This window comes from Aphis gossypii, chromosome 1 (genome assembly GCF_020184175.1).
Source record: "Aphis gossypii isolate Hap1 chromosome 1, ASM2018417v2, whole genome shotgun sequence".
NCBI lineage: Eukaryota > Metazoa > Arthropoda > Insecta > Hemiptera > Aphididae > Aphis > Aphis gossypii.
In genome coordinates, this window is record NC_065530.1 from 55,928,903 (window position 1) to 55,956,893 (window position 27,991).

Genomic DNA, 27,991 nt, shown 5'->3' on the forward strand with positions numbered 1-27,991 from the left:
TTTTTTTTTTTTTTACCCAGATAATTGTTTTAAAGTTACTATTTAATTTTATTGATAAAAATATTTTTTTTTCTGTATCGTATGACAAGCCTATCGTCTTTAATTTTTAACATTAGTGACTCTGACAACTTTATTACTTATTTTATTAAAAATAGTCAGATAAATTTGTTTAAATTGAAATGGTAAATATATAAATACTTACCTAATGACAAGAAGTTCAAAAACTTTAGCTAATCATGATTTACAAAAGGAAAAAATAAGTTTTTACTTCTATCTACTTCTTGGTTGACGTCAACATAAAGTAAAAACTTTTAAATCAATTTTTTTTTTAATTAACTTTATTAAATTGAAAACTTACAATATTAATGTTTACGGTATGGGTAACTGGGTAACTATAACATTACAAAGTGCTCGTTTCTATCATATGGTTGAGATAATATGAAATATCAAAACTCGACAAAAAAAAAAAAAAAAAAAAATGATTGAGTTATTTAAACTATACGTAAGCAATTATTCGCATAATATATTGTGTGATTTGTTAAAAAACATCAAATCATGTTATTAATAATATATGTCATGTATAAAGTCGACGCATGTATACAAACGACTAGATGTGCAAGCTTGTAGGCAATTGCGGAAAATTCAAAATTAAATAATTATTGATTACGAACACAAGTGCTATGTACAATTATTATTGTATAAGAAATTTGGCCCCATTTTCGTGGTACGGTGCATCGTTATTATATTCGTAATACGCTTATAATATTGTGTAAATACGAGTAGGTGTATTGTTTTACTCGAATGCACTCTGATAAGGATTTATAATATAAACTTTAACCGATGTGAACGGTGGTGTTGACGAAACTTCGGTTCGTTACGGATTTTGCAGGACGCAGTCGTGGATCTTCACGAAAGTCTCGGAATAGAACATTGAGCATACCGCCGCGTTGTTGGCATACGTCATCTCCGGGATTTTGTGCTCTGGGTTAACAGACACCTGTAACGACAAAAACATCGTACCATGACGTTATAATGTATAACACATTATTAAATTGTATTTGTTCGATTCAATTCGATTGCGGTGTCACGGACAGAATACCATGTAATAATAATAATATGTACTCTGCGAACGAGTGTGAAAGACAGTGAAATTGGTAGGCGACTAACGAAAACAAAAGTGTTTCCCAACGACAGCGTATTATTAAATAGATTTGCAGTAGTAGTGAAAATTATTTTCGTTTACGGACGTTTGACAAAAACAGAAACTCACAGAAGTGTATTAACGTATAGTGTATTGAAATATGTATAATTTATTCATAAAAATATCAATTGATTAATCATCCTATAATTATGCAATGATAATCGTGGTGAAAGCATTCCAGTAATATATAATAAATAGCGTCATGGAGGGAGGGTAGAGGGGTACGCGAAATCTATAATCCGTTTATACTTGTTTATATATTATATATTTTACATTTTATATATAAAATATAAACTAAAAAAAAATAACCATTATTTGACCGTTTTCAGTCACACGCGTTTACAATACTTATTACACTGCTGCTGGTCGATGACTGAACAGTTTTGAGGTATTCCTCATAAAACTATTTACCTTGTCACGTCATTTCTAACAGTAACAGAATATGCATGACATAATATTATGAAAACGGGAAGATCGATCGATCAAGCAAAACAAAGAAAACGTTACCATCAGAAAGCTTAACTTTTTAATACGTATACAACTATTTTTTAGACGCTAACTTGATTATTTTTAATAACACACAGAATAATGAATTATAATTACACAAGGCGATTAATCACATCAAATCGTTAGAAATATATTTTTTTCTGACTATTCATATCATGAAAAAATCAGTGTTTTCTATTACGATATCAAATTTACCCAGCAATTGTACTACTAAATTAATTATTATGATAGAAATCGTAACCTACCATGAGTTTCATGGTTGTTCACATTCTTACTTTTAGTGTATACAGCCCTGGGTTTAGGTCAGTCACGTCCACCCACTGACAGTCGATGTTGTGTCGGTAAATGTCCGAACAGTTGACCGATATTCCTTGGTCACCATAATCAGCGCACGCAAAGGCCGGCTTAGCTCCGTCCGTGCACTGATTATCTTCCAGACAAAATGACGCCTTGTGTCCCTCAGCAACCTTCATGCCACCCCCGTCTAGCACGTCAAAAGTGGCAAACACTTCCATGCTATGGTAATGCCTGCAAAGACGTTATTATTATAGTTACCGTTGATGTATAATTAGGTGTAGAATAGAAAAGATTTCTTTTCCAAACAAATATCTTCATCTTGAATTATTATTGTTAGCGTGCATTACGAAATATTATATAAAAAATCAATCATAAAATAATAATAATTACAATGTGAATTTAAAACTGAAAAAATTGTGGTACCAATCTTTGTCGTCATAAACGGCCTAAAAAAAATCCTTACTGATATAAGTCGCGTAGAATCTTCAGAAAATCATACATACCGTACCACAAAAAATATCTCTAGCAACGTATGCAAACCTATAATATAGTTACCTATATTGTATAACTATACTTTTCTATCTTTCCCCGACCAACGGTACAGTTAATGTTGGTAAATTTTGATTTAGCACACAATCGTGTCGGGAGTACCTATAACATAGAACACTGATGTAGTAACTCGTCAACAAAATTGCTTATTTTGAGTACCGCCTATATTATGATTTCTTATGGTAAATTTTGAATTCTCATCTCAATGAACATGTCTTCATTTGTTAACAATATGTTACATGGTATCAATTCATAAAATTGGATGTATAAAACTATTTGTGTCATGATCTTAAAGCCAGATTATATAAAAAAAAAATTGTATTTCGTGCTACTACAGATTAATGTTCTGATGGTTGCAATTGAAAAAACCGAACCCCAGTGGTAATCCCGATCGACTGCATTTTGTTGATAGAAAACCGCAATAATAACAAACATAAAAATGTATTAGTGCTGTCATTATATTGTATTATTTTTATCGTAAATCATATATGTACATTGTGGCGGACGTCGTAAAACTTAATCAACCGTAACGCCATCAATGGAAATCAATCTTTAACGTATACTAACGGGGCAACTCGCCAAACAAGCTAACCTACAATTTTTGATAAAAAAATATTCAAATTTTACTTTTTAAATTACTAGATAAACTTAAGGACCATATTTTTAAATACATATATTTTTTATTATGCAGTTTAAAAATTGATTTGAGGTATTTCAGATGACTTATTTTAAAACAAGAACTTCCGTTTTTTATTCTAAATTATTGAAATAATAAGATTTTTTTTCATTTCCATGTATATAAGAATTAAAACTTGAATGTTTAGTTTCTGAGTTATTAAGCTTTAATTAATAAAGGAAATAGTTCACGATGACAGATTAAAAAAAGATATTTAGTAGGCTTGGAAAGTTTGAAAATGTTAGTTATTATTACACACTAAATTTATTAAAATTGAATAATTTGTAAAACGTTTCTTAGTATAATAAGTACTAGTCTAAATAATACATTATATTATAATAATATTTTTTAATAATTATATCATAAAAACTATTATTCATTATCAGATTAATAATTTAAATAAAAAAGGGTTTTTCCATTTCGAATAAAAGAAGTTTGTAACACCACAAAATAGATAACGTTATAATGAAAAAAATAAACTTATTTTTTAATATTATATTATAAATCTTAAGTAAGTTTATAATATTCTAAAAATCAAAAATTTATTAAATTATTTTTTACTGAATTATAAGGCAATATAACATGATTTTATTTTATTGTAAAGGTGAATTGATGTATACAATTAACCAAATGTTTTTTTTTTTTTTTTTTGGTAACTTTTTTAAATTTTAATTATTGAAATATTTATTATAGGTACTTAAAGTTTATATTTTAAGATTTTCGAAAAGTATTATACTACTTAAAAAATGTCATGTGTTGATAAGAACTTTTTTTAAATAACCATTTTTACTGTAAATTTATTTAGTTATTTTTTTTTTTTGTTTTAAGTTGATGAACTTAATTCAAAATTTGAACAAGTAGTTATTTAATAGTAGTAGTCAGTTACTAGTATTTTTAAATTACCATAGCTTTTGTATTTTTTATTCATTATTCTGGATCTGAAACATCAAAAAAGAGAATTCTCATTTGTAAAACAGAAGTTTATATCACCACAAGATACTCATTATATAATATAAAAGTTTCAACAATTTGAAAATTATAGTTTAGAAATTTATTTTAAAACTCCAAAAAATAAATTTTGATTAACTTCAATACTGAAGAAAAGTAAATGAGCATCCTTTACTTTGTAAGTACATGTATAGTTAATAAAAAAAACAATAGAAATAACTAAAAACTATTATTAGCTAAGTATTACATGTTTGTTAACTCTTATGATTATAATATTAAAATGATTTTATTAAATATTTATTAGAACAATACTTTTTATACGCTTAGTTAATTATATTAATCAGTCCTTCATTTTACGTTCTGTATTTAAATTGTAAAGTGTGACTGGAAGCGGACGCCACTCGAGCATAATAATAATTTATATACGGTGGAATTAATATTAATTGGACGTCACAGGATTTTATTTGGTTTTTTTTTTATTATTAGTATGGGTATTGCCATATTACATAACGAGTACGCGTAATAATGTTTTCTGTATATTATGATAAAACTATTGTATTTTGTTTTCCTGCAACGAACCGTCCAACTAACGTTTCTTGTTCGAAATTCTGCGCGCTATCGCCAATTCTTCCTATTATAATCAGTCCGCAGACCTTTGTTATAGTTGTTGTCTTAGTCTCTCTCTGGCATACGAAAATAGACGGCCCAATACTCCGCCTTTCCAAAACCACTCGTCGGAAGGGTTTTGGATTATGTTTTGATCTCGGGACGAAAGCATCGAAACGTGTAATATAGCTGTAGGTATACCTATTACAGAGAAGACGAGTCGTGAACTATATCGTGTTTGATATTGAAGTGATTCGTTTTTCGTTATTCCAATACCGTTTACCGCCGAAAATCAATATCGTTCGCAATGTTTAATAATATTCTGTCATGACCACCATTCGTTTAAGATCTGTTTTAATTTACTCAACAATTACCCTTAGTTATACACTCGTACTTTTTTTTTATTATTTTATTTAAATTATTTTTTTACAGGCGTTGAGTGAAGATAAACATTAGGTAATTATCGTACACGCTGATTAATTATTATTATGGTCTAGAGCTAAAATTCTGAGAATTAATTTGCTTAGTTTTTATTTATTAGAGCATTTTAAACTTTAATTTTCTCGAAAACAATAATAATTGTTAATACAACATATATATACATATATATATATATTATTATTGTTTATCATTTTATTTCGTAATTGTAAAAACTACAACTTTATGTTACGCGATTAAAACAATTCTAATGGTAATATTAAAATGTTTTTCAATTAAAACTTTTTTTCATTTGAATTTCATATAAAATGGAATAATATGCGGTGAAAATAGAATTATGAATTTTACAATTTTACGGTTTTTTCGATTACAAACATTTATTAATTATATTCAGAAGGTTTGTTAAGTAACCTAATTATTCTCTGCTGAGACTAATATTTCCTTTATGTAATAATATAATGTATCTAAGACTATCATAATTGAAGGATCTCTCTATTATATTCATTAATTTAATTTATATTTTTATTGACGTCTTAACTTTTATAAAAAGTATAGTTTTTTTTTCTTATATAAATCATTATTTTTACTTCTCTCTTGTACAAAACATAGATATACTGTTTTTCTAATATATTCTCGTTTCTGAATTTATTGATTAAATTTTATTTCATTGCTATATTTTTATAAAAAAAATATCAATTACAATTAATTTATTTAATAAATGGTTTAAATTTGTGTATTTTATATTTTTATATTGTAAATGAACAATATATACGTCAAATGTACTTCAATTACATTTTTGCATCATATCAAATTTTTAAAACTTAATATAAAACATAATAATAATAATTATATTATAATATATTTATATTTTTATTGAAAAAAATATCCTAAAAGAATATTTATTTCAAGATAAAAAAAAAAAAATTATTTTATATAAAAATAGTAAATATTTAATGATACAAGAGAAAACAAAGGAACCATAAAGAGATAAAAAAAAACGTTTGTAATGTAAATTTTTTCGTATCATAATCTTTGATCAACCAAAATTATTAAATCAAACGAAACAATCTCAAAGACAAAAATTAAAAATGGTAAGAATATAAAAAGAAATTAAACGATGATTACAACTCGTTTATGCATTCTTAATTTATGGAAATTTCGTGGAAAACATTAACATAAGCTTAAAAAATAATACTAGTGAGTTTCAACTGATATTATAAAAACGAAGATAGGTTAATTTTACAAACAACATTGTATTTGCAAATAGCTGCTATTTCAAAAACAATCGTATTCTTTTTTAATAATTATCGTAACTAAAAAACTAGGTCACTGTGCAGCTCATCAATAAGTTAGTGCGTAGAAGTATAATAATATCGTCGTGACCTTTTTATCTTTTCGATTTTAAATGTTATTGCCGTTCAGGAAAAGGACTATAGTGAACATAGTCCGTTTGAAAGCTCAACAAATATCGTAAGTCAGTATTTTGTATGCTTCTTAAGATGAAATCTTTGCAACTGCAATATTACATTTGCACAACCACAGCTTACTGTCCGTCAGAAATTGATCACATGCATAGCAGCACATTTCGAAAATATATCATTCATCCTTATAGTCGGTAGTCAAACCGTGATAGTTTTAATCAAAAGATAGTAAGCGTTAGTATTTGAGTAAAAAAATAACTTATAAATTTACGTTTAAAAAAAATTCAAGTATCAGTTAATTAAAAATATATAATTTAACGTATGACTATAGCAAGTAAATGAATTTTTCAAAATATATTTGTGAAAATCTACACTAACAATTTTTAAACTTTAAATCATGACATCCCAAAATATATTTTTATCAAATCACATTTTTCCCATCAACTATAAAAGTACAATTGGCTATTTTGCGGGGTTGTAACGGATTGAACGTAATATTTCACCGATCGGATTCACGTTTGACCACTACCGGGAGACGGCCTAGTTTAAAACGTCATTAATCACATTTTTTTTTTCAACGAACATTTTCATCTCGCCTTGGAAAGTATACTAGAACGAGCTCAGAACACTGATTTTAAACTAAAACCTAATATCATGTAACAAACAAGTAAATATATCTGACAGAAAAAATAAATTACACTTGTAGATTATACGAAGAAATTGATAAGTAAATTGTTTTGATCAACAATGTCACTTAAGATTTAAGTATAGATTATACCTTTTACGAATCGAATTGAATGTACATGACCCTACTACATAAATAATGAAAAAAAAAACGGTTGAATGAAATAATGACAATTCGATATTATCTCTTAAATATTTCATTCTTCCGAGTTTCCGTTCGTTTAAATCGTTTGAAAAAATGTATTTGCATTGCGAAATTCGTTATGGGGTAGTTATTAAATGCCATAAAAAAATCTACAATGATGAGTGTTTTGATGATATGGTCATCGAGTGTAAAAGTTCTTGTTTTAAAAATATAAAAAAAATTCTCGAAATTCAATCAAACGCATAATTTAAAGTCTATAACTAGGCGAGACATCGGTCTCTGTCCAACGCTCAAAACGCGGTGCTGGTGGCTTAAAGTATTTGCATGTTTTGATAACTATAATGTTGTATATTATTATAATTTGTTCGTCATGTTTATTCATAGACTGTCTAACACGTACATGTGACACTGATGGAACTGCCACAGATGTTTGGGCACTGCCGGTCGGAACGGAGCTGTGCCGACGTTTGTGATTTTCGCGGTGAACCGCAGCAGCCGACGGGTGATCAGGTGCCAATCGATCTCATCCCGTCGGAGCTCGTACGCGGACGACGCCAGACAATTTTCCTCCATGGCGCACTGCAAGAAGTACATCTGCCTGTCCTCCAAGTATGCCGATCTGATCAGTTCGTCGACGTTCACCGCCAAATCTGCCATCTCTGAGACAAACAATTGATATTGTCATTTGTTTTTATTTTTATGTCCAAATTATATTGTATAATAAAATATAATATAATATATTAACTCTTACACAATGAAAAAGAAAAATATATCAATAGGTATCGATTTGTCTGTACATTATATTATACATTTTACTTGAAGAAAAACTATATTAAAACGATTGGAACTAACATGTCCATAAAACGTAAATTGAAAAACACATTAATGTTCAGTCAACTAACGTCTAACGTGAAAAAAAAAGAAACTCAAATGAACTCATCAATAATATATTTTTTTTAAACTATTATTACTTCGTCTTTTATTCCTTTCCTTAGGCAAAGCTTTAATTTACAGATTACTATATTTTTTGTCCTTGGCAATTAATTAATTGATTGATTCCCTAAACTAATATAGTTCGATGTCACAGTATACCAGGTGTAACCTATAGACAAGTAATCCCGAAATTTAGTATAAAAGCGTTTCCGGTAATTCCAACGTAAAAGTTTTTAATTAAAACCATTGGTTTCTTCACCAAATTCTTGTTTTTGATGATCTTTGAAAACAGCGATCCAGTAAAAAGCTTTTAAATATCATTAGTAACCTTCGCCAACCATTCGAACACTTTCATTAATTTTATGGAGCACTTTTGTACACTTAAACAAAATGCAATGATACCCTTATAAAAACATTTTCCACTTGAAGAAAAAAAAGCAAAATTAAAATTGCTCCTTATACTCACAGCTCAATAAAATATATTGGTATAATAATTATACAAATTATAAGTATTTAAGCTATATTTACAAATTAACGAAAAAAATTAATTAATATTATGTGTTATTCAAAGTACATACACGAATATCCAATATTTTGATCACTGTTTAAATTGTTGGACGAAAATCGCACACAAAATAAATTGAATTTATTATCAATTTGTCATTTAAATTTTAATTAAGTTTTAATAGTAACGTTTCATGGTTTAAATTAAAAATATATATATATGTATGTATAAATGAGTTTATTGTATATTGTTTTATTAACGATAATAATGATGAATTCAATAATATAATTTATAACTCTTTCCAGAGAAAACTAGTAACCACCTAGCAGAGAAAAAGTTATTATTAAAAACCCGATAAAGTATACACAACACAAAAACCGACACGTTATAAAATATAGTTAGGGTAAAAAAAGCGTTCCCGTCCAAAAAATTTTTGCGGCGAAAAACTTTCAAACTATCTCGTTATGCATAATATACCTACCCGAATATCTAAGTCATCTATATAGATACGCTTACATCTTTTTTGATCCGGGGACATTTTCGACAAAAAGAAAAAAACCTAGGTAAGAAAAAAAGGATGCTCGTAGGAAGCAATCAACTTAACAAGTTTGGGAGCTGTGTGTCGGGTGATTTTTGCTACGGACCGTCAAATGTTTCTTTCTTTTAGAAAGTTTGTCGACAAAAACGTCACCACTGCTGCCGATGACCCATATAGAATATATGTGCATACATGTGTGTGTGTGTGTATATTATTATATCGACGTGAAAATAAAAACACGAAACCGAGGAAATTTAATTCTGACCGATTGGCCACTTTCGGGCGTTTTAAATTATATGCCAAGGGAGATAGTCAATAATTGATTTAAGAACCTACGGGACCCGTCCCAATGTCGCCATTCATATTTAATACACCGTCCGTCAGTCATGGCAGTATAACGTAGTTATCGGAGCGCCAAGCCGCCACTACAGACTGCTGCCTCTCCACCAAGAGTTTGTCATATCAGCATCGCCTTGTCGATAAATCATATGATTATTACATCGTAATAATATTACACGAAATACATTTTTTTTTTTACGAAATGACAGCTGTTAATAAAATATAATTGATACCATGTATTACGGTGAATAAAAAAAACCCAAATGACAACGAACTGTCATCAATGTTTCATTTTTAAAATATATACATAGTTGATTCACCAAACACACTCACTATAATATTTTATTCATTTTATAATAACTTTTTTTTTTTTTAATTTTGTATATTTTTAGAATACTTAAGGACCATATTTCCAAATACTTAAATTTGTACACCATTTATGGAGGTAACCGATCCCGATAACTTTTAGTCAGACTTTTTTTTTAATAACCTATTGTTTTTCAACCTTATCCTTACTAAAAAAAATATGAAGTATAAGATATTAAAGTATATATTTATATATTAAACATAATACTATTTAAAAATAAGTTCAATAATTCATACAATACAATCGTACATCCTGCACAATATGTATAACACACGCACAAGGCGATTCTTTTATTGAACAACATGAATATTAAATGTATTTACGTTTTGTGTCATAATTACAATAAATGAGTTATTCGAATAAAACGTTTTTTCGATTACTTTATTGTATAATTGTCATTTAGTATATATGCACTATAGGTACATGCATAATTTATTTACAAGAATTATTTGAACTCTATACACAATATTATTATGGTTTTATTGTAAAGATTCAAATTCGTCCCTTATAAAATTGTATACGGTTTACGATATTATACAGTGTTTATATTCACGTTTACTATATTAGGAAATTTTTCATGTTATAAAAATATACGTTTCATAAAACATTAAGTTTAACGTACTAATGGCTCTATTTATCTACCTATTCTACCTATATATATCATAATATTATTATAATCATACCCCATTGCTGAAATTATGGACAAATTACTTGATCATTTTACAACATAATAATATAACAGGTATACCGGTACCTTGACGCAACCTTCAATACTGTACAATACTGCATGATCAATTTAACGTAAATTACTCATTATTTCAGAAAACACTAATTTTATTGAAAATTTATTCTTTTACATTATTGTTTGTTATTACAGAACAACATTTTTCAGAGAAACGTGTATCTATTTATTATCGTTATCTCTTTTTTTTAGTTTTTTTAATTTCTAAATACATAACAAACAACATACATATTTAACTACATATTCTGAAGCAGAAAATTTTGATCCGTACAAATATAATCTTGGTTCAATAGTTTATTAATTTAAAGTAGACATTCAAAGTTTAGAGATGCAGAGTAGAGAAACAAAATTTTGAGTAGTTACTATCTATGTAGAGTTGTATAACTCCACTCCGCTCATTAAAACTTTAAATACTTATAACTTATAAATTACTGGTCGAAAATTTGATTTTTATGACGTATCAAAGTACTCCAAAAAAGTTCTACACTGGAGTGATCAATTAAAAATATGGTTTTTCATTAAAAAAAAAAATTAAAATTAAAATTAAAAAATTATATTCTTTTATGAAAATGTTATTTTTAAGAACATAAAATTATGTAAAAATAATATTTTCGAAAAGTTTATAGTTTTTGAAATAATAAGGGTACTTTGTTCAACATACCATTAATATAAACTTAGTAAGTCCTATAACAGGAACACATCAAATTATTTCTGAGAAACAATATTATGAATGTAAATTTAAACAGTAATGACTCGTATATCCGTCGTCGACCGCATAGGTACGCAATAAAGCGCGTTTTACTAGTTGGTAATTTGTATAGTTGTAATGTTAAGCGTTAAATATTTTCGTTCGGGTGAAATATACATTATTTTATCCGATCCAAATGTCGTAAACATATTTTAACAAAATAAAAATACCCATAGGCGACTGGCTGTCGGGGATAATGACAATATTTAACACTGAATATCGCCTAGCACACATCGTGGAAAATGATGTTCGGTTCAAAAAAGTAAATTAAAATAACTCGTCATCTCAATTTCAGTTGCATTGTTGAAACCCACTGAAAATTTATATTTCATGAAACACTCATTAGTTTGCAAATTCTGATGAAAAGCAATAAAAAAACAACAACACAATGTATTTCAGTGTAAATAAATTATTTCTACCCACTTTTGATTACAAAACATTAATAAATTTAATATATATGTATATATATATATATATTACAGTTACAAATATAGGGGTAGTGAGTATTCGTATTCGTACATGTGTGTGTAATACATTTTTAGCACTGTTTCAATGACACTTAATGAAAAGCTGTTTACGACATGTTGGATTTTTTCTTTACTTCTATGTTTTTCATAATTAAAAAAAATACTTGTATGGATTGTTTTGCTATAAAATAAAATTTTAAATTTGACAAGTACCTGCCGTAGGTTATGTAAAGTACTCAACTATATAATATATATATGTAAATTTTTTTTAACTGAATTAAAATAAAAGTACACTCCGAATACCTACAATTATTAAACCTTTGCCGTTGATTAATTTCGCAAATATATAGGTCATGATAACTATGTTTTCAGTTTTACACATATTATATAATTTAAATAACACAAATTTTCTACCTCTAAATGTTTATTATCATTGCTTTAAAATTAAACAATACATTTGATGCTACTATTTATATAAACATTATAGTTTGTAATATTTTATACGAGTAGTACATTTCACGCTATTGACTCTGGCAACTCAACGATTATACTATGGGTATATTATGAATTGACATAATCATTTTATTATGCTTTTATTTTTTAACTTAACATATACAATTTTTTAATAAATATATTTTATAGTAGTTTAATAAAATAAAAACATGCGATTTTAATATAGGATTCCTTAGTAGACAGTCATATGCAAATCGTATGCATTCATGCCACGAATAACAATGAATAATTTTAAATTCTTGTTTATTACATTATATAACATTCTTAATATGTGAATAAAAAATTCCATCGAATCGAAAATAACTTTACCTAAAATATGCCCTGGAAATAAAATTGAATTCGTCAAAAATACACTACCCAATCCATCTGTTTTTTAAATAATCGGAAATGGTACACATAACCGATAAACTCGTTTCAATTTCCACGCAAGACTGACTACCATCCGAACAGAATCGCAGTCACCGATTAACTAGCAAAACGTCGTACTTAAATGATACTCTTGCTAATCATATAATAATATAATCAACACTTAATGTTCTACATAACTATGTCTTATAATATAATATTATAATCATTGTCGATAAAACGTTTTTGCAGTGATTCGATTTGTAGGAATGACGAAAATCACTCACCTCGGGCACACACGACTGCAGCTACCGTCTCCTTCCTGGTCGAACACGTGGCCTTGTGCTGATGATAGCAACCAGCAAGCGACGACTCGTTTCCGGCACATTCCACTGTCGACAACACGACAGGAAGATCCAACCCTCCAAACTTGTCTGTCTGGAAAGCGGCTGCTGCATACCCAAGCCCGATGGAACGGCACACGACCAACGCTTCAAGCACTCCGAACCCATCACCACATATCACACCCCAACCTACAGTGACATGAAAATTAAAAACACTATACTTACAGGTTGCACGTCGATTAAAACAATTAATATAATATATTATTTTCTATCAAACGAAAAATATAATACTCGAGTCTTATATAATATAGGGTCTATTATTGAACTTTGAACATTTAATAATACTTTGGTCAACTTGTATGCTTTATAATGAATTCCAATAATATAAGTAAGTACTAGTCACTATTGTATTGTTACTGTACGTTTTTCCATGACTAATTTTTTCCCCTTTTTTTTGTCCTCAATACAACCATTAATTGATTTCATAATATCAATTATTGAGAAAAATATTTTTACAAGAATATCAATGAACAAAAAATAAAAATATTGAACTAATTAATATTTATGTATTAATAATTTAAACTTTTTGGTGTGGATTTTACTGGCGAATATCGTTTTAAATATTATAGCTATTCTATATACTTACGAGTATGTATACAAATATACATATTACCCATAGTGCATTTATCATCAAAATAAATGTCATAATTTGTTCATATTATTATACATATTGAGATTATAAAAGCCACATGTTTTATCTCCATTTTAGGGTTTTAATAAAATATAACAATTTATAGTTCACTTTATATATTTTGTAAATTGGATTTGAGCATTTTAAAATAATTTTCATCTATCAGCTGCGGGATGATATTTTATTTCTATGCTTATTTTATTTATTATTTAATGGTAGTATAAGTATTGAAAAAATTGTAAAATTTTAGTATAGATATGTTACTCTTCTATAATTCAATAATTAATAATATCGCCGAAATAATCGGTTAAATTCTCGTCCAAATGATAAATGCTCTACTCGTGTACATTTTGGGTTATTTGCCCAAATGAATGACGCTCGATCTCACAGGGCATTACTAACCATTGTACTGCTACCTATTATCTTTGTATAAAAGAAAAAAAATCATTAATTGATATTTGTATATAAAAAACTTTATAAACAAAAATGTTATTCATGTTCCAAATCAGATAATGAAGTAAGAATTACAGATAAACTATTGAATAAAAGAAACCACTAAACATTAGATTTGTTTTTCTAAAATAAAGTTTTATGACGTTATTTGCGTTATATGCAAATATACGTTCTTGATGACAAAATTTAAAAAATCGAACAACAGAAGTCTTAAATATTAGCTGTAAAATGAATCACTCTGTATATACAATATACATTTAAAGGACACACGCACCTCTATAATAATTTACTATACTGTATAAGTCTAATATTTTAATAATATATATGTATAACGGTGGTCTCTGTGTAATAATATAGAGCTAGTGGTTTTTTTTTTTGAAAATCGATAAGAACAAAAACGACCCTCTCGCATGCCCATGCCCTCCCAAACACTCGAAAAACATTTTAGAATTTACTACTATAATATATACACACACACACATACACACCATTCCGTTCTCATTGTTTTCCCACAGTCTCTTTTATCCTCCGCCACCACCTCGAAACCATCTACACAACTCGCTCGAGAAAAACCCGATTCCCACCCGCACTCCACTCGAGCTTTTCTTTTACTTTTTTTCATTCTCTTTTAAAGATAACTCGGCCTCTGCCATCGAATTTTCCGTCGAAATGAAACTTTCTGCGTTCGTTATAACACTATAATATCACAATATTATATTTTGTTGTCTATATATATTTTATTATATTTTTTTTTATCACCAGCCGGATCAAACGTCATCGATATAAGGCGTACCGATATAATATGAGTATCTATATTGCTGACGTATATATACGTACAAATCAGCCGACAAATTTCTTTTGTTTGTCTCGGTTTATAATGTTTATCCGATGTGCTTTTTTCGATAGTTTTCTCTCCTGAACAAATTTAACGAAAACTTCTGGAAAGTATAATATGCTATATATATATAGCGCCGTGGAAAACTCGTGATGGCAAGAGTATCTATATGGTGACGCCGCGTGTTCTGAAGTATAAATAAAACTCAATCAAGAAATTCCACCACCCGCCCGTGTTTGAGCATATCTATAAGACAACATGTATCATATACATATAGACATCATCAGAGTCACAAAAAAGTTAGCGATATATTAGACTATCGGATTTACCACCGGTCTGACACATATTCGATAAATATTGTTATTGAAATTGTAAATTTCGGAGATCACATACGCACACCTTAGCGCTTTTAAATGATTCACGTAGAATTCAGATTTTTATTTATCATACGGATTAGTATACAATATACCTATAGTCTATACACTAAATATAAACTAAAAAGTCACAGTCCTTAATTTTATTGTATTCCGTAGAATACCTATATAGAGTTAATGAATCATACCGTTTCAAACTTTAATAGCAACATTGCAATAATAATAACATCGATTGGCTACTAAATTTCGATACTAAATAAAACAACTACAAATACGTTTTAGTAGTATATTGACTTGTCTCGCAATCAACTACTTGTTCAGGAATTCAGAAAGGCTCTGGAATTTTTTTCATACAAATATAGGTGATTTATAAATTATAATAATTATTTGGAACCACAATAAACGCTGTCTACCTAGCCCAAAACTTATATTGCGACATTTTATCATCGTTTATCGATCGATCTCACTCTAAACCAGAATTTTGGTACCTAAAACCACACATCAAAGACATTCGCTACAGATGACTGTAAATAAAATTTAACGTTCCAGCGGTATTGTTTTGGAAATTGGTTTTTTCTTCGATAGTTTTTCACGTTGACATATTTTTATGGCTTTGAAAGAGGTCGGCAGTATACTAGTCAGAGTTATTGCCGAAAACCAAAATCCTGTATTTTTATTATTTTTGCTTGTTTTAAGACCCTATTATAATTAACATTGTACATTTGAAATTCTCATAAAAATACAGATTTCAGTTCAAGTTAATTACTTAACGTATATTGATCAAAAGATTCGAGTATTAACCAACGTATGAAAATTGATGATTTATTTAACTTCTAATTTGTTAGTGACTTATTGTATAAACTTTTTTTTGCATCAAAAAACCATGACACGTGACATATAATCATAGATATTTAAGCTTACTCGATTAATTCACAAATGCTTCATAAACTTGCTGGACACTGATGTATATTATATTGACATGGTAAAGAAAGTATTGTTTATTATAAATTATAATGTTCTTATAAGTATAGTAATTTTTTCAAATTCAAAACAAATAACTGCAATACTGGTTCTACACGTTATAGCATATTATGTATAATATGCGTTTGTTAAAAATGTTAAACATTGGAGGTACATGCGTTATTAAAGTATAAATTATTAGCATTCGCTATTCAGTGACAGGGTGAAACTTTTATTTATTATTGTAATATGATGCATCCATAATTTTTGGCTGAAACGTGTCACAATATTATATTATTGTTGTATTAAAATTCTGTTGTATCTATGTGTGTGTGTTGGGGCAAAAGGATAACCACGTTTACTCGATGCGATGAAAACATTATCATGTTAGACAAAATCTGTGCAAGTCTAAATTATGCAAATTCCTTATTGCATTGTGTTTCAATGTACAGTGGTAATTTCAATTTATATCAACGGCCGAATGATTAATTTATCCTATCAACTAATATATTATTATTATTGATTTAAACGACTTTATATTAGATATAAAACACTTTATACAGTACGCGTACTAATATATTTCAAAACAATCATTTTCTGCATGAATTTAAATATCAAAATTGCAAAAGAACATTTTATATACTGTTTTTATACGTCGTAATTTTATTATTATTCGATGTATGTATGAAAATATTTTATTACCTAATTGTTTTGTATTTTTTTTATTATTATTATTATTACATCATTATTTTATATTATTTCCCATAAAATGTTTAACGTATTTTGTCAAGACATGTGATACATATCTCTCAATATCAAACGTGTAGATAAACATTTTCAAAGGATTTGAACTTTGTTAAACACATGAGATATTTGTTATGGAAGTGATCATTTAGGCAGAATTCAGTAGATTTATAAGCCATCGTGTAATGGTCGATATATTGTAAATTTGTTCATTGAATAAAGCGGATAGGGGGACAGTATCGCCTTAATAAATAGTTATACACTGTAACGTTACTATATATTCATTAAGTTAACGCTTGAAGTTCGACAAGAACACTTAGTCAGCGTTGTGAGAGGGAACAAATTGCATTTGTTGATAATAATTAGGCTTATGGCCAAACAAAATAAATTTAATAGACATTCATTTTTAATTAACTAATATCTACGTTGCAGAGGCTCAACACTTTTTAATTGTTTCAACATTTAAAAAAGCTATCTACTTTATTTCCGAATAACGTTCAACGTTATGGTGCTTTTATTTTGTTTTATACTACCACCCCGTTGTGATTTATCATATTTTATTTACTTTTTTAATATTTCTTTCGTATTCTGTCCATATAATTCACATAATTACAAATATTAAACTTGGATTGAACAAAAAACGTGATTTCAAAATTATTATTTTACCTTCAAAATGCTATTGCGATATTTATTGATGAAACGATATTAGTCGTAAACGAGACACTATCTTATACTGTAACTCACAAAATAATTTATATTTTAAGAATCATGATAGTTGGTAAAGATAATTTTACGTTATCACTTTAAAATTAATGGTTTTTTTAATTGCATTGAATATTTGATGCATTTGTCGAAAACAATGTAGATGTTTTAAAAATGTATTAAATAACTTTTTACGCGTCGTAAAAAAATACATTTAAAAAACTTTCACCCTATAGTTACTTTATATTTTATGATTTCTTTATTGAAGACATAATGAAAGAGAATAGTCTGCGCGTTATACATTCCGGCTTTTATACGAATGAGCTAATAAAAAAACGATTCATGTCAACAGAAATAATCAAATAATCAATTCAAGTGGACTGTACAAATAGGTAGACGTAAAGAAATTGTATTTAAAAAAAAAAAAATTCAACAAACTAAAATAATTGGAAAATATTTTTTTTTGTCTATTATTGGTAGTACTGCTAGTGTTAAATGCCGTTATATATATATATAGGTACTGCACAGAATGTACAAAAATATGCGCTTTTGTTCAAATGGCGTAGAAATTGTTTGAATGTCTGAAAAGATATTAAAAACTACCCTTTTGGAATTAAGTCGAATAATGAACAACACTAACGAACTGTAAATATTTACCAATGACATATTTTCGAATTAATTGCATAACAAGCGTCAGAACAATATACAAAATATATACAATATATTATATTATATCCGTTGTAATATTTTCCTCGATAAACTAAAATATAATATTTAGCAAATGAATTATCATTCACTATCATTATTAAATGATATTAAAAAATTATATGTATTGACATACCATCGTTAGTCTTTGCTTCAACTCTGCCTTCTTCCGATGTCCTGCCTCCAGCCAATCGCAATTCAATGTCCGATCCCGAAGTGTCCTGTGCACGAAAAATAAAATAAAACCATTGTCTATACGTGTACTCTCTACTGTCCTAATACTTTATTATGAATCTAAAACAATGACCATATTAAAGTATAATTATTTATGTACCTATATGAAATATTTTTAACAATAAAATTTTTTTATTATTATATAATATTTTTCAAACTTATCAAAAGTTCAATATCGTACAATAGTCTTGAGGATCAGTAATGAATTTGACGTTAGCCTAATACGATATAATTATAAGACCAATAAACTGTCACGTTATATAAGAATCAATTTCCACGGAAAGTGAAATTAAATTCAAAATCAGTAATACATTATATATACGGTGAACCCCTTAATATGATTAAGGTTTATATATGAATAGAAGGGTATAATTGCGATTACTTTGATCCTGTACTTCCGGATGACTTTTTTTGCCGAAACCGTCACTGCAGGCATAGAGTATTTGGGCTTTTCTGGTTCCGGAGAACCACACACTACGCCAGCTGCCTCGGATGGGTCACAATCATTCTCGCCCCAACTATCGAACCGGCACTCAGAAATTTCCATCTCTTGACCGCCACACTGAGTATTGTCTAACCAATACTTTCCTGCGCAAAAAACAATTACAGTAATTTTATTATTATTAACAATTGTTAGTTCTCATCCCCAAGTAATTATAATAATAATATCAATATCAATAGAATGTATTAAGTATCATCGTAATATAATCATTATTTTATAATGTAACATTTATATCATCATTACTGGCAGTTTGACCGAAGTGCGAATTATGCGTGACCCTCGAAGTCCCATTATAACCGAGTTGTCTGCACACTACTTGGCCTTCTCGCGCATCCCATTCGTCATCGCAGATGGCTCCCCATTTACCCAGGTGCATGATCTCCACGTTACCTGTAACAATAAAAATAAAAGCAAAAATTAAGATCTCCGTAACCAACCGTATAATCGGCAGCGCATAAGGTGTATGTTTTCGAAAAGTACTTTATATAATAATATATAATAATTATCGTTATTATATAATTATTAATTTACCATAATAATTCCACGATAGTTTAATATATTGATAGAAAACATTTAACTTGACGTACTTATTAATAGTGTGTATTTATAATGTTTGATTTCGACAAATATTGATTTTTTTGTAATCGACAATTTCGAAGTTCCAATGCCAAAAAAAAAATGGTTGAAGAATAAATTATACAAACTATTATTATGGTTGAGCGATCTTTTAAACAACTTAAAAATTAAACACTCAAATAAACTTATAAAAAGTCTCGTAATTTTAATCCTCAACATTTTTGTCGCTGAATGATTTTTGCACGTTATCTCAACTGCTCAACTGAAGATTGCAACTAAAAGACACAGATTTCGAGTCAACAATCGAAACAAAACAAAACACAACGAGAAAACTACTCTAAATAGGTACTGACTCGAGGAAAAAATTCAAAGAAGGTGCTCAAAACTAATGGTGACATCGTTGTGATCTTGTAATCAACGACACTTTAGTCATGTATAGTTTCGAGAGAACAATACACTGAATATCGTATTTTCAAAGAAACGCTACGTTTTCTCGATGCTTTAAATGTTATTATGCGTAATCGATAACGTCATCGTACTACGCGCGACTTATACGTACAAACACCGTACACGTCGGTCACATAGGACTTTTCAATTGAAACACGAGTGATTAGAATAACGGAAACCGATATTGTTGAACCGACGTAAAAATATGCTATTAGCCGTGAGAGTTGTGTAGGTATATCGTTAAATGCGCGAGCCGTATATAATAGAGGTACCTATGAATATAAAACATATCGTACAATAATACCATATGGGATTGTGATACACGGCACTCCCGCCTTTCCGTATTTACGACCGCTACATCGTAACCAGCGGTTAGGTTCACCTCGCGATTATATTATTATTACTTTACAATATTATATTATTATTATAATATTATAAAAATCGAATTGCTCGTGTGAGACCAACTGCGACGGCTTTTACGACCGACCAGGACCGCGTAATCGTATTTCGATTACACCCGCCCCGTACGCAGTGATTGTATTATATGCTCTTAACGTCCGCGATTCCGGTACGAGATAAATATAATATTAATATCATATATATATATGTGTATGTGTGTATTATATCAATTGTCCGCGCCGAGCCGCACACGTCGTCTAGCTCTGTTGTTCCGCCGCGCGACGAACGCAAATCCATTTTATTTCTTCGAAACCAATAGCAGACCGGCACGTTTTTATTCGACAATGATATTATTGTTTTATGTTTACACTGTATCGTTTTGTACACGATAGTAAACGGTGATTTTTTTTTTTTTTTTTATTTATAAAACAAACGAAATATTGCACAAAGAATAATTCACCGCAGATTATTCCCAAACCCGCTTTTTTTCGTTTAGCACAATCATTAATATTGTATCAAATTCTAATTGATCAGCAATCTAGTTTCTCGTTTATCTGTATAATATATTATATTTCTATTAGCTTGTCAATCTTTTAAATTTATTATATCTAAATATACTAGTCGCGACAATGGAATTTATGACTTTAAATAGTCAAAATATGCAGATTATGCTCATAATTTATAACATATCTTAATAATGTCACTTTAAGTAAATACATATTATTATTATTGTTAGTCGTTAAAGAAACGAACGAAATTTTTCTTCAATCGATTGTTATACACTTTTTAAAAGGTTACCCATGAAATATTTTACTCAATTAGATTAATTTTTTACGTAATATATTTATATACACTGAATACAGGATAATTCACCAAACATGTTCAACCCTTATTTCTTTAATAATGCAGTTTTTAAAAATCTGTTTTTTTCGAATTTTTTTGAACAAATACATATTTTATGTTATTTATTTATTTTGCATTTTATATTATTTATATTTTAAAATTCTCGAGATATTTTATATAACCTAAGTCATTAGGGGTGTTATGTTGATATAAAGTACAAACATATAATCTTCAAAATGAATATCTTTTTTTCTACTGTAAATTATTCAGTGGATCATTTTTCTGAAAAAATTGACGTATCAAAATCAAAATTTAAACGAGTAGGTTATTAGTTATTTAACTTTGTGTACCGAGTATCATATCTGGTTCAAGATGATAATATAAAAATATATACCTAATGAGTACGGTGAATTGACAATATTTTAGTGATGCCAAATGTAAATAGTTCGATAATTTCAAGATTTTTAAAATAGATCTTTATATATATATATATATATATAGAACTTCCAAAAACCAAAGTTTGAATAAATTAATCGTTGATGGGAAAATGGGGGTGAGAATTTTGAATGAATCGACCTATATACTTATTAAATTCTATATTTTCTAAGCTGTTATTCACCTACCGTCATCGACGAAAATACCTAAATAATTCAGAATAATTTTGCTTAAATTTTGTACTACCTACCTTATTTATTGATCAAATAGTTTAGTAGCTATATATCATATAAGTAATCGCTAAAAGTTTAGTGGTGTGAGGTGGTGAGGTGAAGAAATATTTTATCATCCTACGAACGTATAATGTTCGAATATTTACCGCTCCTTTAACTATAAGCGCTTATAGAAGATAAACTATTTATTAAATATTGAACATAAATACATTCAAATTTATTCTGCATAATGCATAATATCGTAATACAGAATATAAAAATTATAATTTATTTGAAAATCTTAAATTCAAGTTCATTATTGGCTATTAATTTAGTTAGAGAAAGTCACAATTTTGAAAATCCATAATATACGAGTAGATAATAGATAAATTATAATTTTTATATTTTTAGTCTATATAGAAACACAAAAAAAGTAGTCAAGTGGGTGCTGCTTTGCTGTACATTAGATGTGATTGGGTCACGGTTATAATTATGTTAAATTTAAATTCAATTTTATATCATTGTATATTCAAAACAATTGTGAGCAGAGACGATCTGTCAGCCTATGTCACTAAGTATATTTAATAACATAATTAGTTGATATAAGTAATATAACTATTGAAGTCATAGATTTACTTTTAATACTACGGTAGGTTAATGTAATCATTTTTTCCCGAAAATATGATTTTTATTTTATTTTTAGAATTTAATTATTATAATAATAATAATATACTATATTAACTTATATAACTCATAATTTAATTACATATTTTTATAAATCTGTAAATACCGTAAAATTGTAAAAATAGGTTCATAGTATAAATAAATATTATTTTTTAATAAAGTAAAATTCATAAAAATATCATGTTTATAAAAGTTCCACGAATAATGTTATTAATTTATAACAAAATAAACATTACTATTAATTATTAAAATATAAAATTTTCGTAGAATTTAAACTTTTTCAAATTATGTACATAAAAAAAAATTGTAATTGTATATTTTTTTTAACTTTTAGTTATAGTATGAAATACTTATAAGGAATATTATATTACATTTTTAAACGTTAGTAATAAAAATTAAGTATTTTATAAATTGTTTAATACAAAATACTAATCGTAGTTTTTAATTTTCATAATTTCACAAATTTTGTTAAGATTTTAATTTTGATTGAATATTAAAATATATTGTAAGTGTATTTTTGATAATTTATGCAAGAAAAATGTATATATGTGGGATTTCGTATTAAATTTTTAAGAATTTTAACCATAGAATATTTTCTTATTGATATTTAAAATTAAAAAAAAAATAATAATCAACTATTTCAACTGTCTATAAGTAGCTCAAAAAGAGACAAAATATTTTTTAAAATTATAACATTTATAGAAAATAATTTATTATATAACTACTTAAAAAAAATGTTGTGTTCTTACAATTATTTGTTTTAGAATTATAACAAGATAAGGTTCTGTCGAAAACTAATAAAAAGTACTGAGAATTTGACTCCTTCTTAAACCCCTCCCCCAACACCAAAAAAAAATAAAAAATAAAAAGTTTAAACTAAATCAAATTTTTTACCAGAAACCTTTTTCAAAGTTGATTGAAAAAGTATTTTTGCTATTTTTAAAAGGTGACGACAGTCAAAAAAAAGCATCAATGTAAAATCAATACAATATGCATCACTAAACTCAGAACCTAAAATTAAATTTTAAATCCAGTGCGTGATTCAAAAACTAGATTTTAAAAATAAACCAAATAATTTACAATTACAAAAATAACCAAATATCTACATAATATATTAGTACTTGTATTATAATATCTCATATTATTGGAAAAATAGAAGATTTTTTAAAAGCTATTATTATGCATGGTAATTTTTATAGTTGTTCATAAAATTACGTCAATATTTTTTTTCCGTAACAAATATAACTGCTTTAAAGAAGCAAAATGTTCCATTTATTATTATAATTGTCACTTCATTCAAGTTCAATTTTACTATAGATAGTTTAATATATTAAAAATAATATGTTCAGATATTTTTTCTCGGATAATTTGAGTATTTATTAAGATAATTGTATAACATCATTTTTTATAAGATTTTATCATCTTTGGCGATGTTTAAAGTATTTTTCCTACAACAAAAACACACAATTATACTTGGAAACATAAATAAATAATAATCACCAACATGTCACGGTGATTTAAGGTCTAAACTATATGTTAATTTCAGTTACGTATATAATGCGTACAATATTGTGGTACAAATAGGTACCTATTATCTCATCTATACTCAATAATGTACAATTTGCTCCGTCGCGTTTTCGATTAGACCAATTAATTACTCGCTCGCAACACAACGCGACTCGACTATTGAATCGTAGCCGTTCTAGTATTATTGTTCCTATAAATCTTTACGAATTATTGGCCGTAAAGCAATAGTCCTGATGTACAATTAAAACGCGGTCTATATATGTATGATACACATTCGCGTTCGACAAAACCCTAACGATCGAAAACGCACTAAAATAATTTACGGTACAGACACAGACGCATAGGTACTTATCAAAGAGTCTCCCCTTCAAATTTGAAGGGTTTTCAAGATTCAATATCTTTCATACTGTTCATTTTAAAATTATTATCTGACATATTGTGAAAGTAATTGATAAGCCCACGAGGCACAAAATCCATCAATTATGCACGACAACGATTTAATACATCGATTATTAATATTATTGTGCTTGATTCTGCAAATGTATTATCTGGGTATTTTAATTAAAGATATATCCGTCTGTTGATCCGATTGTCTCTGTATAATATGCCTTTAAATCAGACTCTGGACCGACGGGTGAATGTTATTGTATTCGTATGCATCTTACACGAACGTTGCAATACGTTTTTATTCTATAATAATACGGTACCGAACAAAATTATTTTACTCCGATGGGTACCTATAGGTACCTAACGTGTATAAGGCCGTCGTAAAGATTGATGAATTATGGAACGTCGCGACGTTTTACGACAGCGGCGAGGCGCGCACGTGTACGGTCGTGGAACCGTCGATAACGCGTGACGTCGTGTCAGTCTATACGTTTATATTTAATATATAATATAAAAATCGAGAGTATAATATATGTTTTCTTTTTTACGATTGACGAAACACACTTTATACCAGACGGGGAACGTGACGGTCGGCCGCAGACGGCGGTGGCGGCGTTGACGACGACGACGACGGGACGGGCGCCTGTATAATAATAACACTCAGCCCACGCGATTATCCGAGTGGTCTAAAATCCCATACGACTACTTCATTACGTAATATCATGTATGCACCTGCCCGTGGAATATTAACTCTGTGAACGTGTCGATATGACGTGTATTCGACAAACACCGCATTCCCAAATAAGGAAAACGCGTTTTCGGCACGCTTAGACTCTCCTGCGGTGTTCCGGCCGATTTCAAAAGGGCTGTTTTTTTTCTTTATTTTAACTATAATTATAACACATTACTATCGTTGTTGAAAGATCGAACAAAATAATATTAGGTTTCATCCATCGATGTTTTTCTGACTGGTTAATGATACACACGTGGTGCACCAAAATCCACGTATTACATATTGGTACGTTCTATTGGTTTGTATAAATATGGATTGGTATGATTTCCATAACAATCAAGTTTTAAATATAAATTAGAATAAATTATTTTTCTTCGTACGCACATTCAATTTTATCTACTTTGTAACTCGAAACACAGAGACAAAATCGTTTGCGATTAGATTTATAGTTTCTGTAAGTATAAATTTATTGCCAGAAATATTTTTTACTATCCTGAATTATTCTGAAATCGGTTTTCCTTTCATATTTCTATTCGTAATCTTGTTTTATCTAACAATAAACTCAATAAAAATGTTATTTGAACATAGAAGTAAATAGTTATGCGTGTAATACCCCCTGCATGAATTGATGAAAACCATCAATGAACTAAAAATTGATTTTTTCATCCAAAAGCTTTCCCGTTTAAAATATAATATTGTAATTCCACATTTTCCTATTTAGTAATATAGCTAAAAGCGGCTATAGCCTATATGTATTTGTTATTATTATTATTATTATGTTTTTTTGTATTGTTATCATTATACTGTTATTGTTATTGGGCTAGGTTTATAAATTATTTACATAATATATATATAACTATATAAATATAAGTAGGTTTCAGTAATGACCAACGATTTGTCTCATCCTGATTGACTGCAATATTATAATCGAAATTTCGCACGATATCATTCGGTCGAAGCTTCGTTTACTTTGCTTCACAACAGATGACGTCTCAATAAATGAGGTCTGTCCTGGGCGTTTAATATGAGAAACTGTATGGCATTTATATTATTATCTAGTACTGAATTAGTATTTTGTAACAATAATTTATACCACTGCTATTTTCCCTATATAATATTAGTTAAGTTAATTATTTTGTGTATGAGTATCTATTTTTCACCATTGGAATGTGATACGGATAAAAATATATAGATAACGTGTTTTAACTTAAATTAACAAATAACAAATTACATCATAACAACTATAAAATATTAAAAGTCAAATTTCTACAAACCTAATGATTAAAAGAACACTGAATTGTTTGAATAACGATATTTTTATGACTTGTCATAAGCTACAATAAAATATTTTTTTCGCCCTACACCAATAATAATTACACTTTTTTAAAAAAGATAGTTTAATTTTTGCTTATAAATTTCAATGTAATTTCGTTTAGAATTTAAAAACAATATAGGTATACAATATCCAAATAGTTAATTCATTAATAAAACCAAATGTTTTTTTTTAAAAAGTTCAAAAAAAGGATCAAGTACAAACTAGTTTTACATTAAATAATGATATCTTATAATATTTTATGGTAACGTATTCAAAACAAAATTTAAAATCAACATTAAAATAAAGGTATAAAATCAATATGAAATTACACGTTTACCAAAAAATATATCTTTAAATTATTTTTGCTATGAGTGTATTGTTCCTACTCATATCATTAACCCATTAGCTTTTATGCAATCGCACATTATAATTATTTGTGAATTATTATTTCTAATAATATTAGGTACCTTCGTACTCGGTTTCGCCGTCAACTAGTCTCACCATTCCCTCGAGGCTCTTGTGATTTTTCAAATAGTTTTTGATCAAGTTCGCTTTCCAGTGGTGTCTGTGTTTGACGGCTCGTCGACAATCGACCGTCGGCTCAAGTAGCGACAACAGCCCCAGCACCAGCATGAATATAGCCATCAAGATCTCCGCGGCCGGACGACGACCGCGGTAACTCGACGTGGCGGCGGTGACCATGTTGTGTTATATTATGCAAACTGCCGTGGACCGGTTGATGTTTCAGCGGTGAGCGGGCGTGATACTGTGTCAATCGTCGTGCGGTGCACAGGACGAAATCGATATGTCGTCTCGGATTTTCGTTCCCACCATCACTAGCAATTACACGTAAATCCTAGAATGAATATTATTGTTAAATGAAAAGAAAAAAAATTCACACACAACTGGCTGCAGCTGTC

The 27,991-nt window shown here is 28.4% G+C and overlaps 2 protein-coding genes across 2 annotated transcripts in view; one reads left to right on the top strand and one right to left on the bottom strand.

Annotated features, from left to right (window-relative positions):
- Window positions 1-27,991, top strand: part of LOC114127068 (PCI domain-containing protein 2) — a 564,778-nt gene that overhangs the window by 398,146 nt on the left and 138,641 nt on the right. The window lies entirely within an intron of this gene.
- On the bottom strand, window positions 310-27,909 carry LOC114127081 (lysyl oxidase homolog 3). The gene is made up of 8 exons (XM_027991210.2): window positions 27,539-27,909; window positions 19,757-19,903; window positions 19,394-19,599; window positions 18,914-18,998; window positions 13,257-13,502; window positions 7,873-8,131; window positions 1,984-2,236; window positions 310-997 (listed from the first exon to the last, which is right to left on the bottom strand). Exons 1-8 carry the CDS (start codon window positions 27,771-27,773, stop codon window positions 875-877), a joined length of 1,554 nt encoding a protein of 517 aa, XP_027847011.2. The 5' UTR covers window positions 27,774-27,909; the 3' UTR covers window positions 310-874.